Source organism: Zingiber officinale, chromosome 1B (genome assembly GCF_018446385.1).
Source record: "Zingiber officinale cultivar Zhangliang chromosome 1B, Zo_v1.1, whole genome shotgun sequence".
Lineage (NCBI taxonomy): Eukaryota > Viridiplantae > Streptophyta > Magnoliopsida > Zingiberales > Zingiberaceae > Zingiber > Zingiber officinale.
The window spans coordinates 101107724-101126369 of NC_055986.1; the positions used below are offsets into that span (position 1 = coordinate 101107724).

At 37.1% G+C, this 18646-nt stretch overlaps 2 protein-coding genes across 2 annotated transcripts; both read right to left on the reverse strand.

Moving 5' to 3' along the window:
- Window positions 1-658: 658 nt before the first annotated feature.
- On the reverse strand, window positions 659-5117 carry LOC121970442 (ER membrane protein complex subunit 6-like). The gene is made up of 4 exons (XM_042521183.1): window positions 4899-5117; window positions 4126-4321; window positions 1723-1742; window positions 659-1118 (listed from the first exon to the last, which is right to left on the reverse strand). Exons 1-4 carry the CDS (start codon window positions 5003-5005, stop codon window positions 1088-1090), a joined length of 354 nt encoding a protein of 117 aa, XP_042377117.1. The 5' UTR covers window positions 5006-5117; the 3' UTR covers window positions 659-1087.
- Window positions 5118-6635: 1518 nt separating this feature from the next.
- On the reverse strand, window positions 6636-13606 carry LOC121970451. Its single transcript, XM_042521193.1, has 9 exons — window positions 13216-13606; window positions 12708-12892; window positions 11000-11178; window positions 10008-10292; window positions 9856-9914; window positions 9693-9729; window positions 9531-9602; window positions 7323-7623; window positions 6636-7185 (listed from the first exon to the last, which is right to left on the reverse strand). The coding sequence occupies exons 1-9, from the start codon at window positions 13346-13348 to the stop codon at window positions 6793-6795; spliced, it is 1644 nt and encodes a 547-aa protein (XP_042377127.1). The 5' UTR covers window positions 13349-13606; the 3' UTR covers window positions 6636-6792.
- Window positions 13607-18646: the final 5040 nt, after the last annotated feature.

Sequence of the window (18646 nt, forward strand, 5' to 3'; positions counted from 1 at the left end):
ATGATCCAGACGAGCATGCGTTTTCTTGGTGGTTTGTCTTCTTCAGGTTGGTGTTGCAATGAAGTCTTCTCTAGGTGGGCTTGAATAGGTAAAAGATTTCTCTGTCATGGATTATTGTATTTTGATCGTGTCATTCTGGTCGAAGCATTGCTTAGCTTGGGTAATACGAATCCAATACTCGTTATCTTAGATTCTGGTTATTTTCGAGAGTAATTTAGGGAAAGCTTGATCAAATTTAAGGCAGTGGTTGTTTAGCGCCAAAGATTTGGAAGCTCAAGGTAGGATTACAGGTTGCCTTGGCCATTGGTTCCAGAGATTTTATCTGCAGATGAGCTTACAGAGATTTTACTTGTTGGTCTGGTAGGTTGTCATTGGATCTAATTAGTTCACAGACATTCTTCCTTTGTTGGTTGTGGTCATGGCTTAAGAGCAATGACAATGGTAATGTGTCGCGACACAAACAAAGGGTATGAGTATAGTTGCTGCAAGTTGTGGTTGTACGAAGACGGTGAGGATGACTCTTCTCGGCTAGTGCTGCTCCTAATGATTTGTTTGGGTAGTTTAATGTTCTGACTTCAGGTTCAGGATTATAGAAAGGGAATGTGCTGGATAAGCTCTACCATGTATGAGGTATTGAGCAGAAACCTACAATTTGAGAAACAACTAGAAACAGAATCATTTAGTCAGAAATGCCTTACCAGTAAATGTCTTCCAAGAACTGCATTCCAGATATCCTTCCTGTTTCACTAATTTATCCATCTCCCTAGTCCTACTTTTCCTCCCAATTAAACATGATCTTGAGCAGAGATGAAAAACAAAAGCAATAAATTGAGCAGGAGCAATTATCAGCAAACGAAAATCGAAGCCCTGAGATCCTCGAGTTGAGCATAGGTAAACAAATAGTTGAAATTGAGCCGTCAATTGAAGTACCAAAATAAGTAACACATGAACATCGAAGATGATGGTCTCCACTGCGTCTAAGTAGCTTTGGCAACAAGAGAGACTAACAAGGTAGACACTGCTCCGTGACTGTAGATGAAGATAATTATGAAGCTCTAAGTCATCATCTTGCGTTACGTGCCCTTCTTCAGAATATGTGAACAATGTCATATGCAAATCTGAATATGTCAAGGATTTACATGGGAAAGCATATGCATCACACGAACCCTTACGATTTTAGCTTGTGGTTGACGGAAGACACAAAGTAATACAAATCATTGATAAATCCAAAGAACTTGCTATATACGCATCAGTAAACATCCAAAGAACTTGCTATATACGCATCAGTAAACATCTACGACTTAAGAAGACTATCATGATAAGGTCAAACTAGAGTCCTCATATTTGTTTAGTCAAATATCAAAACAATCACTAGTTTAGCAAAGGTTACACAAGCAAAATACTAGATCAGTAAGGTTCTTACTTCTCACACTACTTTCAATATTACAAAAGCAATTCTAAACCTTTACCATTGTTCTCCAACTTGGTTGCTAACAGAAAGCCAATGAGTGCGATGTATATCTCAGGTAAGGTATCTCATGACAGCCTTTACCAAGATCAACTAGAATGGAGTTTAAATAAATGACATACTAAAATAAATGCATACATTCCAAGGTCAAAAAAGAACAAGTAGAAAAGAAAACTAACAGTATTGCTAGAATTATGCAAATAGTTTGAATTGCTAAACTGAAAGGTCAGAAAAAAACAATAAAACAAGGATACGCCCAGGAGAGCACGAACGACTGCAACAAAGGAAAAATGATAAGAAGGTTAATCAGCTACCATATGAGCAAAAAAGACAGATAGGCATTTATGAAGCACATTCACTGATGAAAGTGATTTTGCAAAACAGCTATGACAATTATATTGTAAATGCAAACAAAAAATCCTGTCTTAAAGAAAAATTATTTCAACAATAAAAGAATAATTTTCTGACTTTCAAAAAACACGTGTAGCCATACCTACAATATACAAACAACAAATTTTTCGCCTCCATTTAGTAGTGACAGTTTTAATCTAATCATATGTATATTAATTAGTTTAACAGTTGTATCCATTTTTATACATCAAGATTAACATGAAGTAAAATATAGGGAAAAGATCAAAAGGGCCCATTATTCTTGGAATCATCGAGATGACACCCCACTTTGATTTTTTATCAAAAGGGTGCCCTAGCCCCCATGTACAATTACCCAACTACCCTTCACTATACTATTTCCATTATTATCTCTTGCCTATATTTTTCGCCTAAATCTTGAATCAGGTTTCATAGTTGCTACAATTGAGTTGTCACACAGTTGTAGTAGCTATGAAATCGTAACTGCTACAACATAAATGTTAGGTAAGCTTTGGAAGACAATAACTTTTGACTTAGATTGAACCATGAGATGCAATATATCAAATCGAAACTCGTTAAGAGATCTACATTTGTTACTGAGTGTAACCCGTAACGGCCCAGTCTTAGGCCCAAAAAATGTCATTTAAAACCTTTTTCGAAAGGTCCGAAGAATTTTAGTCCTCTTTATTAAGGTTATTTTCCATGTTGTAGTAGTTACAAAACCACTAGTAACTGCGACAATTGTTATAGCAGTTATGAAACCGCTAACTACTACAACTACAAGCTACAATTGTTATAGTTGTAGGAGCTACGAAGCTATAGTTGCATGTGTAGTAGCTACGATTTCGTAATTGCTACAACGCGCCCGACTGATTTAGGATTTAAGCGGGAGATATAGGTGGAATAATAATAAGAACACTACTGAAGAATAGTTGTGTCATTTTAAGTGGAGTGGGGCACCCTTTTGATAAAAAAAAATCAAAGAGGGCCTTTGATGATTTGGAAAAAAAAAATGAGCGCCTTCTTGATTTTTGCCCTAAAATATACATGATAGTCACTATAGTCACTTTAGCAAATTTTAATAGCCATTTTATCCTTTTGGCACAATTTTGGAAAAAGTAAAATTGATTTGAATTATGTAAGACACACTTTTCTAAATCAACTGCATGAATATTCAACCTCTCAAAGAAGCATTTATGGATTAATTTTCTGTTGGTGGGCTTTTTATGAAGCCATAAAAGTCACCAAACGAAATCTTGAGTTTTGCAGTTAATACTAATTACTTATCCAACTTTTCCATACACTAAATAAGTTGCAAGCAAATTTAGGGAAATTTTTGTTATTTGTTGACATTGACTTTTGCTATTTATGGAGATGAGAAAAGCTTTTCTAGCTCTCTTTCTTTCTGTTCACTGATCCAATCAATTCATTTCCCATGTACATGAAATCATAAACACATGAGAATCTTGTGAAACAATTGCTTTGGATGAACCTACAACTTTGCAGAAGATAACACGAAAAGAACTACACTACTAAAAAGATAAATTTTGGCAGCAATTCTTCATGATCGAATACTATTGGGAAAAAAACCAACCAAAATATGAACCTAAAAGTCATGGGGTGAGAAAACCAAACCAAGCATCATTCAAAGAAGACTCCTGAAAATACATTAGACATAATCTATCCCACATCTTAAACTGCAATCACGTCCTAATGTCTTATACATGTTAAGAAGCAACTAATAGAATAGAGTTGTATCTCATATTAAAAGCAACAGGTAGAGTGCATTTCATTCATACTTTAAAGCAATCAGTAGGATGCTTGCTTCCTGATTGTGCAGCTTTCAACAAACTTGTGTTCTCCAAAACATCACTAATGGAAATAAAGGATGCATTCAATGATCAAATTTCTTAGTAATAGATAACTTTCTGGCATATAAACCTTATGTACAGAAAATAGTGAATTTGGCAATAATTTTCAAAGGAAGAGTTAGGAGATAGCTGAAAAGGTCGATAGTGCCATGGTATCAGTAATATAACCTTATGAGGAATGAAGCATTTATGCCAGAATTTCTATTATCAGACTAAACTAACTTTTGTGTGTCAAGTGTATAGAATAAGAATCAGGCTCGCCCGCTGGGCAATTCAAGCTCCCTTAACTAAATAGATGCAAATGTTCAAAAAAATACTTCACACACTCCAACAAAAATTCAGTGCAGAACCATAGGAAGAAGCAGAAAGAAACATAATGGTGCATTCTACTACTAAAAATTCATTTTATAAGCATACCATGAGTCCACCAAAAACTCCATCAATTAGTATCCGGTTCCAAGAATCAAAGTATTTGTTGACGGAAAATTTTGCTTTAGCTGCAAGACCCAAAGAAGCAACTGCCATGACCAAGAAATAAAAGACAAACCCCGTCAAGCCAGTAAATCCCCATATTCCAGCAACCACACCACCAATGATAGACAGGAAGGTACGGCTGCAAAATAAATACAAGCATCAAACATCTGATTATGTTCAACAAACTTGTCATGAAAACCAACTGCATATAAACTCGACAATAGATTTATCATCATCTCTCTGGTGCAAAGCTTAGTTGAAAAAGAACTCCCATTACAGAAGGAAGTAGATTTTCGTCCCTCATTAAGTTTTACTAGTTTTCACACTATTTTTCAGGTTACACAGAATAGCAGGGAACTATCAACGCAAGCATATAAAAAAGCAGTGCTTCTAAGAAATAGAATTTCACCAAACTTAAACAGTCAACAAGCTTCATACGTTTCTAATGTTTGATTAAGAACAAACATTGTTAAGGTATGGATTCAAACTCTGGGGCTTAATTGATCGCCAGAAAATATTCAATTGTAAATAAAAAAAAATTATAAATCCAAAAATGGACGGGAAGCTGCAATCGCATGCATGAACTTGTTGTGAAGAAAGAAAAAGGAAAACGGTCTTCTGTCACAAATATGCAAAATCATCGGCATAAAAAAATCCAACTTTTTACGCTCTTGGCAGATGTTGACCGCAAGCATAAAGTAGTTTGAGGAGATCACCTGTAATAGACTGACTTGATATTGCTCTGGAGATTCTCGGCGTTCAAGATGGGCAAATCATCTTCGGATTCCTTGGCGGAGGTTCTGAGATCTCCTTCCCCAGCCATGGCAACTTTTGGCTTACTCGCGAGTGACAACCCTACAATCAGAAAACAAGTTTCGTCGACCTGATCTGATCAGCACCGCGTTGGAATCTGGAAGAACTACTTTGCCCTCGGCAACGTCGTTCAAATAGCCCAATCTGCGTCTGATTGAGATGGAACCATGGCCTCTCGAACAGGCAGCAGGCCTCCCTAGCACCCCAGTACGGCCCATTTAGGAGCTACCTCAATCTTCCAGGCCGGCCATGTGCGCGCTCGACACGAAGTTGCTTTATTTGATGGATAATTTTACATACAGTCCCTATTAGTAAATAAATTTTTACATGTAGTCTTCATCCATGAAAATATTTATTTTCACTCCCTAGTTAAACATCTTTATCTAATTGCCCATGATATTTTTTGGTACAAAAAGTCTAAAAATCAATATAAATCCTCTTAAATTGAGTATATTAATTTAGAATCTAGTATATTTTCTATCAAATTGAGTACGATTCTTTTTTCACCTCAAAATATATTCAATTTTAGTTTAATGTGCTGAATTTAATAGGAATTATACTCATTTTTAGACTATTTGTACCGAAAAAAATGAGGGTTAATTTCGATAGAAAATATACTCGATCCTAGAATAGAGTACTAGATTATAGTGTAAAGTGCTGAATTTAACATGAATTATACTTATTTTTAGACTTTTTATACCTAAAAAATAAGAGAGACAATTTTGATAGAAAATATACTCGATTTTTAATATAAAGTACTGACTTTAAGAAGAATTATACTCATTTTTGGACTTTTTGTACTTAATTTTAGAATTTTTGTACCTAGAAAATTTGAGGGGCAATTTAGGTATCAATATTTGCATGAGGGAGTTGAAACAAGTAATACTTTGCATGCAGGGAGTGGAAACAAAGTTTTTTGGACATGAGGATTACATGCAAAGTTAACATTGTGATTGAAGATTTTTCTCTAATTTACCGTTATTTGATCCGTAATTTATTTATTTATTTATTTTTTATTTTGTATTTTTAAAAATAAAAAAAAAATTAAACGTAACAATGATGTAACAAAATTAAATAGAGCAGAAATCTAAAGAGGTTTACATGATAAATTTGAATTGTAATAACTACAATTTGTAACTAATACAATGTAAATATTATTGAAGAGGACAAATCTAAATTGTAACTGTTATGAATTTCATAATTATTATAATATAAATATTAGATCAACAAATTAAATTTGTATTGTAACAATTATGAAATTAACTGCTACAATCTAAATATTTTTAAATAGATTAAATCAGTATTATCTGTAGCAGTTATGTACAACACAACCTTATCCTTTTGATATAACTGACGCTGAAAGAACAGCATGAACGAGAAAAGCATGCACTATTTTGCTATATCAAAAAACAATATACCGAGAGGAGTTCAAGAATGCCTCGTGTGACAAAGCATGAACGAGAATTCCGTGGACCCAAACCTGCTTATAAAAGAGTTTTATCATCTTTCAGTGGGTATCGTCGTCTAGTAGTGTAACAAGAATCCCATGGATTCAAACTTTGCTCGCGAAAGAGTTCTCATCTTTCAGTGCATGTCATCGAGGCATTGTGTTTAAATCTCTAGAAAACATAGCAGAAACATAAGAAAATCTGCTTTCACAACAGTTGCTGTGCAAAGCATGTAGAGGATTTACTTAAAGCCGTTTCACTTACATCAAGTAAATGGGCAAATGAAACATGCATTTCATCGACAAAAGATTTAGATGCTGTTAAGTACAGACTACGGAGAGGCTTCACATCAGGAGGGAGTTTGAGATGGGGTGGGAGTTTGATTGACTACTGCAGTCTTTATTTCATATTGCTTCGCAAACACTTCCTCCCTTTGGGGGCGGTTTGCATACAAGAACCAGAAGATGAGGCAGAGCATGACCCCTGTGGAGATGAGGCCTAGTCCAGCATTCACAACCCGGAGATCAAGCTCCAGCTGGGGGCAGAAGAAAGTTGTGATCGCGTCGAAAGTTTCTTTCACGAACTGGCAATTCTGAAGGCTCAGCAAGAATGGTGTGTAGTGATCGAGGGCATAACTAACATTTACAGCTGCAACCAACTGCTGGTAAATGTCGGGGGTCACCCTTCCGACTGTGACACAGAGTCCTGATTCAGAGACAGCACAAGTGTAGTTTTGCCAAACCTGACATTGTCCACAGACAGATAGAATATGAGCTAATAGACGGAGAGTTCATATTATCTTTGATAGAATGTTGGAAACCTTAGAACTAATTAGATACGAATGCACTAAATGTATAAGGAAATAATCTGCACATGTACCGTTGAAGCATTCACCAGTGAAACCTCTTCAGGTTTGCACTGTCGGTCGTGCAGGTTAGAATCATAAGGAGAGCAGAGAGATGGCATTAGAGGACCAGATTGGTTGTAATGCACAGATGTAGCTTGAGAATATATTGCAGTGTTGACAACACCAACAAGCTGGACGATGACATCTTTACTCTGGTACAATGTCAGATTTGTTGTTTGCTCGTCGACACAAGGGAGAATGCTACTAAGTGAGGTTTCTGCTTGAGAATTGTGGACCCATTCACCCATAGCCACGCAAGCATCCCCAACGGCACTGAGACAAAATGATAGAATCTTCAAATTTCAGCTTAGTTGGGAACTAGCCGAGTTTACTCAGAGAACTAATGAATTCTTGCATGTGGAAAAGAAAAACATATAACAGACTGGCTAGTGTCTATGATCTTCCTTGTAGTTCTGTGATCATGAAACCATTCTCCAAAGATTATAAATCAGTTAAATATGAACAAGTGATTTTCATCAGCTAGATTGTCAGACATGATATATATTGAATGGATATAAACATTGTCAAATGCATCTAAACACCAATTTAATTGTTAGGGAAGAACAATTGTTTAACTCGGTTAGGAATCTTTAATTAAATTGAAAGCATCTAAAATTATAAATATTTCAGGAAATAAATTGATAAAAATGTGTGAAATATATTTTAGTTTTCAATGTTACTCCTAATTGTAATTGAAAACCGAATTTATTATTTTCCATAGGTATATAACTAAGCAATCATTATAGTCTAAATAACCAGCTAAACAGATGCCAATGAAACTACAAAGATCTTGGTTTCTGTGTAAATGCTACTAAAAATTCAGCTTTCCATGGTTTAGTGCATCAAGACACTGGCCATGCACAATCATGGAAGCAAAGTTTAACCCTATGTTTACTTGGGAGGACAAAAATAAAAAATATTTCCATGGTGGAAGACTTTTCCCTGTTTATTTCAATGTGACTATCTTTTCTTTTGTTTACCTAATGGGCAGACCGATTTCCATGGTGGAAAGATTTTCATCCGCAAATGATTTTTTGATCATTTTTTCATCAGTCTAAATCAGACGGAAAGCAATTTCCTCCCTCCCAATGGTGTAGTCGAATTTCTCCCAACGATGCAGTCGAATTTCTCTCAACTCATGATTGCGCCTCCTGCAAGCGTGACCGGCAACCGTGGTCCCACTCGGCGACCCTAGTCAGCAGCCTTGCATGGCCGCGGTGGGAGGCCCCATGCATGGCCGCGGTGGGAGGCCTCTTGCGAGGTCGCCTTTCGTGGCCTCTATGGACTGCCATGCGTGAGGTCGCCTCGAGCGGCCACGATGGGTGGCACCGCGCAAGGTCACCTCTCACGGCCGAGGTTGGCAGCCCCACATGAGGTGGCCTCTTGCTACCACGGTTGGTGGCCCCACGAGAGGTTGCTTCTCGCGGCCACGGTTGGCAACCCCACGCGAGGTCACCTCTCGCAGTTGGTAGCCCTACGTGAGCTCGCCTTGCTCAATCGTGGTTGGTGGCCCCACATTAGGTCACCTCGTGCCCCTGCAATTGGGCGCTCCACACAAGATTTGCCTCGTGCAGCTGTGTGTTGCGGCCCGGCATGAGGTCACCTTGTGTGGCTCCAAAGCCGCCATTATTTTCTTCTTCCTTCGTATTTCTCTTTCACTTTTCTTTTCTTTTTGTTTTCTCCGTCCCTTCCCGTAGAGATTTGTTTTTTCTTTACTTTCCCTAGGGATTTTTTTCCACTTTGAATTCCTTCCCCATTCCATGTTTCAGAGTAAACAAGGGTAATTGCCTTTCATTTCGACAACCAAAAGGTTAGTCCTTAACATCCTAAAGCAAATCAGTCACTACCTCATATGACAGTAGATCCACCAGAAGTTGACGCTTCTTTGACAACAAAGCATGGGAAAAGAATATGGTACTCACTAAAGTACTGGCCAAAGAAAGCTATTACAAACTGAAATAGCTTGTTGAAGCATAATAAAATGTCATGAAGCAACAAGTTTTGCCTATGCACCAAAATACTTTAATCGGTTTACAAAGTGGAATACAAAATCAAGAGGTTTTCTTCTTTGTCCAATGCTCGGTTTCCTTTTATTATTTTTCAAAAACAAGACAATTCATTTTAAATCATAAGAATAATTACCAAGTAATAAACATGGAAAGTGGTTGTGTGTATCTTACTTGCTGACAATGATAAAAAATCCACAGAGTATGAATGTAACTGCCACAAGCAACCACCCAGTTATGATAAATCTGAAAATTCAAATTAACAGTGTCAGTAATGATGCTCAAAATCTAAATCCAACAAACAAATTTCAAACTACTTTGCAACCAAGAACTCACATGTAGACTGCATGTTTGTGCCCAAGAACCGACAACACTGCAGAAAACAAGCCAATGGATGAGTTAATATAGGCATCAAATAAAGTGCAAACAGTCGAAATTTGAAGGTAGAGAACACTAGAAATAAGATGTAAATTTTGCAAAATGAAAATTGATTACATACAGAAACCAATGATGGCTAAAAGAAGCATTATAGCTGCTACCAGGATTAATGTGAAACGTCTGCCATGGCCGACATCAAAGCAAGAAGGCATGTTAGGCATTTTGTGCAAGTATGTTCACCAAATAAACCAGGAAAGAATTTTGGGATCATACATGTTGTCGAAAACTCGTCTTACTTTTGCAGAACTTTCAGCTGTTTCACCTGATAGAGTATGAGCAGCATCATTTAAATCCACATTTAATTTGCCAATCTTGTTCTGAACATCATATGGAAGATAGAGCTGATCCACACTGATTGATTTGGCAAGTGACAGAAAATCTGTGACGTTCCTAATGATGTCTACAGTGAAATCTGATTGATTAACAACAAAATTTAAGGTGTCCATTACTTCACCATGGAACTCATCCTGACCAACTGAAAGAAGAACGCATCCAATCCTGAGAGAGATACACTAACAGATAAGTTAGAACTTCAAAGAGGTAAAACCAGTACTCATTTTCCTGAGTTGATGTGCTATTTCATTATGTCAATGATTAGCACAAACTCTTAAAAAAGGAAAAAAAGGGAGGAAGAAAGAAAATAAATGAATTCCAGTTGCATCTTGTTGGCTTTCTGTGGGCATTGAACTTATAGTAGAATAGAAGTTAAGGTCAAACATAAGAGGGTTTTACAATTAGGATGTCAAATAACACCAAGCTATATGAGAGATCACATTTAAAAAAAAAAAAAAAAAAATGTGGAACCGCCGCATTAGCGGCCCCCCTAGAGCCGGTCCTACGGATATGGAGGGAGGTAAATGCAGGTATACAGCTGAAAGCGCATAGCCGGGATGCTAACCCCAGGCAATGACACCCCGAGGATCGAACCCTGGACCTCTCGGCCACGAAACCGTGCACCCCCAGCTGTACTACGCCCTGGGGACATGAGAGATCACATTTAAGAAATTATGATAGGAGGCTATATCCTCATTCGATTTTAACAATTCACAAAACCAAACACCAGCTGTTGGAAACCAATTATTGCTGTGAGAAAATAGCCTTGAGTGGCCACAAAAGCACATAGAAAAAAGGATATCAATGGCTCCAAAATGCAAAGCAAAAGGATTCAAAACTAGACAACTAAGACTTGAGCTTGAGAGAATTACAATGCTGCGCAAGTGAAAACCAGGAGCAAGACAAGAGACATCTGCCTTAAGAAAATCAATTTTTCCTTGTCAAGTTCAATTCTCCATCTGCAACATCTTCGTGTAACCAGTGCCAATGCAAACAAGACGAACCATATGAATGCAAGAATAAATCCAGGAGCACCTGTAAATCCAACAGACTGCAAAAGAAAAACAGAAATAAAATAAATAAAATCAAATAAGTGATTCAACGCTATACCTCAGTTATAAATATGCAAGGTTGAGATGCAAGAACTCAAAACTATTGCCATTGATCATAATGTAAGGAAGAAAGGGAACCAGCCAAAGGAAATCCAAGATGCAGCAGATTCTTTCTATAAAGTTAAGGGAAAAGTTAACATGATTGCCAGTGGAGAACTACAATGTGGGAGGCCAATTCACTAGAAAAGGACTAAGCCATTTCAAGTAAGGCTCACTCCTACATATAGAGACATCAACAAACCACTAACATAATAATATGACAGTGAAGCCTCTGCCTAACTACATCAGCATCTTTGCAAAGGAACCTATGTCCTTCACTTGCTGTCTCTCATGGTAACAATGATGATCCAGACCCATCTGGTGTCAATCAACCTGCCCAAGGTCCAAGCTCTTTCCTTGGTTAAGCTAATCCACTCAGACTATACAATTAGAAGTCAATTTGTCACTTATACCATATATATGCAGGATGTCCATTCACTACCACAAACGATCGACCCATTTGGGAAATTCACTCCCAAATGTATGAATTATGGACACAAAGAACCCCTATGCTAGCATGTGGAACTGAGACTTGTCTGTGTCCTCCAAAGTAAGCATGTCTCATGGAAACAACCATCAGACCCACCCCAAATCAGACTAAAACAGCATTTGGAAATTATACAATGGACAAAAAGTTCCTCTGAGTATGCATCTTGGAAAATGCCATGTAACATTAACAACTTCAAGATTAGCTAGCTAGCCAAAGGATTGCATGAATTAATCTAGAAACCAAAAAAGAAAGGGTCAAAAACAAATACATAGGGTGGACCTAAAGAAGAAGAAAAAATAAGCACAGAACTTGTTAGTGAACAGGTCAATTTCTAGTATTCAAGTTAGACACCCGTGCATAGCAAACTAAACTTATGAGTGGATGCTAGATTTGGTCCATAAGTACTGGAAATCTGTAAATTATTAGCACAGAACAGTTATACATGTCACAAAATTAATGATCGTCAGCCATAGGCTAGTAAAACATCATAATTCCCTATTAACAGTTTGTCATATTCCTCTTAGCTTTTGCTTTGCAAATGAGTTAATATTGATACTTTCTTGCCCCATATTAATATCTTAGTTTGAACCCATCTTTCCAAGGTCATAATTTTTGTGTTGATTCTATAGTTTATGTTGTAGGAAATGAGCTGATGAAATAAGAATGCACTAAGGTCTAACCTTGCAAGGAAAGTTGAAGATGCGATGAGATTAGGTCAGGTAGAGAACACTTGAAATTAGTTTGTCACATTATTGTTTCTTAAATATTAGTTAGTCTCCAGTTTATCTTGTCCCTGCTTCAGTGAATCATGAGATTTTACAGTATGACTAACTGAATCTTCATCGATGCCAAGTTAAAGGACTGAGAAATCTATGTGTATCTACTCTTCCAAATTATAACAAAACACGTCCATCAAGTCAAAGAACTGCAGTAGTTTACCGCCCAGTAGTGCTTGTTAGTAACATCCCAACCATCACGATACATCCTGAGGCTATTAAGCATATCTGGCCGCTTTGTTCTTTTCCGTGCCAAAACCAGCGGAGCTTTCCCATCAGGGGCAGGAGCAGAAGCCACAGGAGAAAACTTCAGTAGCCCATTTGCCCACGGCGCCAAATTCTCCCCACCTTCATCACGCCAAAATAAGAAGAGAATTTCCATATCAACATCCAAACAACTCAACTAACAACAAGAAAATTTAAAAAAAAAAAACACTATTTTTTCCGTAACACTGTTCCGAAGTTGTCTATACCCGACGAAAGATAGCGAGAGAAGACACATTTATCGTCATATCCAGAAAATCAATCAAAAATGCAATTTTTTCTACGAAAACGACTTAATGAGCCCACATCCACATAGCTGGTCTTAGAAATGGACTAAAAGTAGGGCACGCAAGGAGAGAAGAGTAAAGACAAAGGCGTAGACCGACGCGATCTACGCAGAAACGGACCGAGTATAGACTTTGGGGAGATGCCTCCTCCACCGACAATGACACGCGATGCTCCGGAGGCCGCTGCGACAGGACGACACGCCAGGAAGAGGAGGGAGAAGAGGACGATTCCCCCGTCGATCGGCATGGCCATGTACTCATGGGAGCGACCTTGAGCAGAAGAAGGGGGGCATCGCGGGAACCAAAAGAGCGAGCTTTTAGGGTTCCCTTCTCGGGCACGCCGCGAAGAGATGGGGACGGGAGTCTATAAATGCATGAGGCCAAAGTTAAGCGAGAAGGGTGGCAATAGGACAGAAGAAGGGATGTCCTCTGCGATTCACACAACAGTTCACTGTCTCACTGGTAAAACACTCATTCACATGGAGAGGGAGGGGGAGAGGGAGGGAGGCAGACGCAATAAATAAAGGAGAAGGGGAAATAGTAGTTAATTTGACAGATTTGAGACTTTTCCAAATCGCCTAAAAAGAATAAAAAAATCTCTAACTAATTTTATTTACTAATTAATTATCTGAAATATCATTAAGTAATTTTCTGAATTGACCCATGAAATCGAATAATTATTTGGACGATCCGATGGATGTAAAAATTGAATAGCTAAATTATTCAAAAATAATAATAATACTTAAGTCATAGGGTTATTCTTCATGGTATCGAAATATTATTCAAGCAGGGTAGAAATGACACCCCAAATTATTAGATTGATAGAAAAAATAATCTCTTACTTAAAAAAATAAAATGATATTTCAATATATTTTTTATTTTAAAAATATTCTGTTATATTAGTTAACAGAGTAATTGTTATAATGACTACTATAATATATTAAAAATAAATAAATTTAATTTTAAATATTATGTAAAATAAATTCTTTATTAATTTGATTTTTTTAAACTTGATCAAAAAAAATTTAAAATTATTGTAGCATCCATTGATTACTTTAACAACCATAAATATATACTATAATATTTTTTTAAATGATATTAATTATGTTTAAGTAATATTGATAAAAAAAGTATTTTATATATAATATATTTGATAAATTGAATTTTTTTAAAAAAATATTGTAGATCCAGTATAACTACTACAAATTGTAATCACTAGCGGAGGAAGGGGACGCGAGGGGGTGCAGAAGCACCCCCTTGCTTCTGATATAAATAAATAAATAAATATATAATCATGATTAAACAATAAAGGGCATAATTATAATTTTTTAAATTTATTGAATTTTTTCACAAAAGTGTCATAAAAACACCTTTTTCCTTCCTTTCTCATTGTCGATCCTTTACCAAGCAGCTTTCATTTTATTTTTTTCTCGTTCCCGGCCCTTTTTCTAGCAGCTTTTTCAACAGCCAAACCTTCTTTTTCTAAGCCAACCCTTTCTTCTTCAAACCAAAAACCCTAATCTCACTAAGAGATCTCATTGTTTCCCCCTCTCCGGTCTCCGCAAATCATTGCACTCATCTTTGTCGCCTCTTCACTTCGTCGACGTCTCACGCCAGTGACACCACTACTGTTTGTGGGTCGCCTGTTCCGTCGATGCCACTGCCATTGTTGACGCCGTTGCCACTGTGCTCCACCGGTGATCCTCCACAACAAGCAAAATCTTTTCAATTTTAGGTGAATCTTATTTCTTATTTTATCTAATTTCTAATTTCATGATTTATACTTGGTAGTACATTAATTGTTATGTTGATTGCATAAATTAATAATTTTGAGAAATTGACATAGGTTATGGAAAAAATTTTAAAATGAAGTATTGAGTCTTCTAAGAATTCTATGGAAGAAAATAGTAAGAAAAAATATTCTCGCGTTGAATTCAACCCGGATGATGTTGTTAGTGACCCAGGGCTACACAAACTAATTAATGAATTGGATATTTTTATTAGAGATAAGATTCGAAGAAAATATTTGATTAGAGGACCTTGTCAACCATTTGGTTATAGTTATCCCCAAAGATAATTTGGTAAAGAGCATAGAAGTTTCCAAGTTGCTTGGTTTAAAATTTTTTTATAGTTAGAGTACAACATATCAAAAGATGTAGTTTTTTATTTTTGGTGTTCTCTTTAAAAATTCTCATAGAGGATGTCGAGTTGGAGATGAGGCATTTACTAATTCAGGGATGACTAATTGGAGAAAAGCACTGGAAGTATTTAATACGCATGTTGGTGTTGTAGCTAGTGCTCACAATGATGCAAGAACACAACTTGAGGCTTTTCAAAATCAACGACAAAGTGTGTCACATTTGCTACAAGCACAGGGGCGTGGAATGGAGGTTGCATATCACACTCGATTAACGACAACTTTAGATGTTACACGCTTTCTTGTGAAATAAGGTTTGCCTTCCCGTGGACATGACGAGTCATTGAGTTCCTCAAATAAAGGTAACTTTCTTGAATTGATTGAGTGGTATACCCAAAGAAATGATGAGGTTGCCAAGACCATGAATGAAAATGCCCCTGGAAACAATCAATGAAGTCTCCAACAGTTCAAAAGGATTTAACACGGGCTTGTGCTACTGAAGTCACAAATGTCATTCTTAATGATATAAAAGACAATATATTTTCTCTTATGGTTGATGAGTGTCGAGATATTTCAGTCAAAGAATAAATGAGAGTTGTTTTAAGATACGTGAACAAACATGGATGTGTTATTGAAAGATTTCTTGCTATTGTACATGTGTCCGACACTTCTGCTATTTCTTTGAAGAAGGTTATTGATGAATTGTTTGCAAAACATAAGTTGTCATTATCAAGATTGAGAGGTCAAGGATACGATGGAGCTTCAAATATGCGAGGTGAGTATAATGGATTGAAGGCTCTTATATTGAAGGAAAATTCATCTGCAAGGTATACCCATTGTTTTGCTCATCAACTTCAACTAGTTGTTGTTGCAGTTGCTAAAAGCAATCAAATTGTGAGTGATTTCTTCCAATATGTTACTATGATTGTGAATATTACTGGTGCTTCATGCAAAAGAAAAAAAAGTTTAGACAACTTGTGTTGGATGGTGAATATCAAAAAACGTTCGAAACGAGCAGCGGAAAAGTATAACAGAAAGACAATGCTAACACAGGTTCTTTTTACTTGGTTCAGAGCCTATGTCGACTCCTACTCCAAGGCTCGTACTCGTTAAGTACTTTCGTTGGGCAATCCACTAGCAATTCGAATAATGTATTACAATGATTAGGTACAGAAAAGCTAAAAGTAGAATACCGACAAATGTAACACAATAAGAAAAGAATGGGGCTTGTCGGAGCAGAGTCGCGGCATTGCAGGAGCGCAAGAGAGCAGATTGTCAATTTAGAGTTGTTGTAGAAGCTCCACCCCTGCCCCTTATTTTATATGAAGCTCGGGGGCGCCCCAGATCCCCTCCGGGCGCCCTGGTGGGACGTGGCAAGTCCAACCAGTGAGCTCCACGTGACGACGACGAGTTTTGATAAAATTCGCCTCCCGGGCGCCTAGATCCCCTCCGGGCGCTCGGACCACCTTTTTCCAGGGAGCACATTTCCTGCAAAATAAGGTTAGTCCGAGGTAAATATATAAATTATAACCTGCAAAACAGAATGTTAGTTCAGTTTATAGTTTAGCAAAAAGAGTATGACTTAGATTCCGTCTTTCCGAGACCGGAATCTAGTCACGATCTCGACTTAGATATCCGAAATGGATCTAAGCTGGATCGACGCCTAATGTTCCCTTCCCGGGAATGCGTCCTCACAGTCACTCCCTTCCAGTGACTTACCTTTACTCACCTGCTAGACGTCCGGTCAGCCCTTCAACCCGTCTGGACTTCTCGCCAAGCGTCCAGTCATCCCGTCGACCCGCTTGGACTTCTCGCCAGCTATCCGGTCAGCCCGTCGACCTAGCTGGACTTCTCGTCAAGCGTCCGGTCAGCCCGTCGACCCGCTTGGACTTCGTACCAGACATCTGGTCAGTCCGTCGACCTGTCTGGACTTCGTCTGCACACTCGGTCAGAGTGTTAGATCACGACAAACCTAACTTAACCCGATTTGTTATTCATCAAAACCTGAGTTAGACCGTTAGTGCTAACCGCACCAACAACTTGAACATGATAAACTTGTAGAATGTTTGGAGAAAGGAGATATTGTTAGTGGAAAAGGGAAAAATCAGGAAATCAGTTTAAAACGACCAGGGGATACTTGTTGGGGTTCACATTACATGACTATTATCCGTTTGATGTCTACATGGACTTCTGCTTTAAAAGTGCTTGAAAATGTGTATGATGATGGTACTAATGATGATAATAGTGGTATCACCATCAGTTTGATTGATAAGATGGAGAGTTATGAATTTGTATTTGTGATGCATTTGATGAAATCTTTATTGGGAATCACAAATGAATTGTCACTTGCCTTACAATAAAAGGATCAAAACATTGTACTGGCTGTCAGTTTGATCAAGACAATGAAAGATCGATTACAAAAATTGAGTGAGGAAGGATGGGAGAATTTTTTGGATGTCGTCAACAAATTTTGTAGTAACCATATGATCCCAGTCCTGAATATGGAAGAAAAATATGAGAACTCGTGGTTACAGTAGACGTAATGGACAAATGATTACTAATTTTCATCATTATCGTGTTAAAATTTTTTGTCAGGTATTATTTTTAAATATTTTATTGAATTTTAATTTTCTAATAATGTTTTTTATTCATTTTTTTATTGTTACAATATTAGGTTCTTGATATGATGGTTCAAGAGATGAATAATCGATTTTCAGAATCAAGTACGGAGGTACTTACTTACATTGCTTGCTTAGATCCAAAGGACTATTTTTCTCAATTTGATATTGGTAAGCTACTTCACCTTTTTGAACTTTATCCGGAGGACTTTTCATTGACTGATTGTGTAATACTTGAGGACCAACTTGAGACTTACATTCAAAATGTACTAGGTGAATTTTCTATGATTGAATATTTGGGAAGTCTTGCTAAAAAGATGGTTGAAACGGGCAAGAATATAATTTTTTCATTGGTATATCGTTTGATCGAGTTAGCATTAGTTTTACCAGTTGCAACTGCTTCTGTTGAAAGAGTTTTTTCTGCGATGAAAATTATCAAGACTGATTTGTGTAATAGGACAGGGATGAGTGGATGAATGACAGTTTGATAGTATACATCGAGAATGATATTTTTGCTACAATTGAAAATGAGTAAATTTTACAACATTTTCAACAGATGAACACTCGTAGGATCAAGTTGTCTCCTCTTGTTTGTATGTCTAGATCTGATATGGCTTGGACCTTTTATGGCGGATATCGGTGCACAGACTCCCTTTTTTTATATTTTTAGAGAGAGGGAATTGATATATGATTTATTCGGTAGTTCAAGTATCAAAAAATAATTATATTATTGATATGCACATATTTTTATGTTTGTATCATTATCATTATCATTATCAATTTAGTACTTTTATCT

What these genes read in the sequence shown, in the direction of transcription:
- LOC121970451 (XM_042521193.1), bottom strand. Translation starts at nt 13,348, where the DNA reads ATGGCCATGCCGATCGACGGGGGAATCGTCCTCTTCTCCCTCCTCTTC. An exon ending in CTAACAAGCACTACTGGGCG is followed by an intron (nt 11,179 to 12,707) that starts GTAAACTACTGC and finishes TTTCTTTTGCAG; the next exon opens with TCTGTTGGATTTACAGGTGC. An exon ending in CACAAACATGCAGTCTACAT is followed by an intron (nt 9,603 to 9,692) that starts GTGAGTTCTTGG and finishes TTGAATTTTCAG; the next exon opens with ATTTATCATAACTGGGTGGT.
- LOC121970442 (XM_042521183.1), bottom strand. Translation starts at nt 5,005, where the DNA reads ATGGCTGGGGAAGGAGATCTCAGAACCTCCGCCAAGGAATCCGAAGAT. An exon ending in ATCAAGTCAGTCTATTACAG is followed by an intron (nt 4,322 to 4,898) that starts GTGATCTCCTCA and finishes TTTATTTTGCAG; the next exon opens with CCGTACCTTCCTGTCTATCA. An exon ending in TCGTTCGTGCTCTCCTGGGC is followed by an intron (nt 1,119 to 1,722) that starts GTATCCTTGTTT and finishes TGACATATTCAG; the next exon opens with ATTTGCATATGACATTGTTC.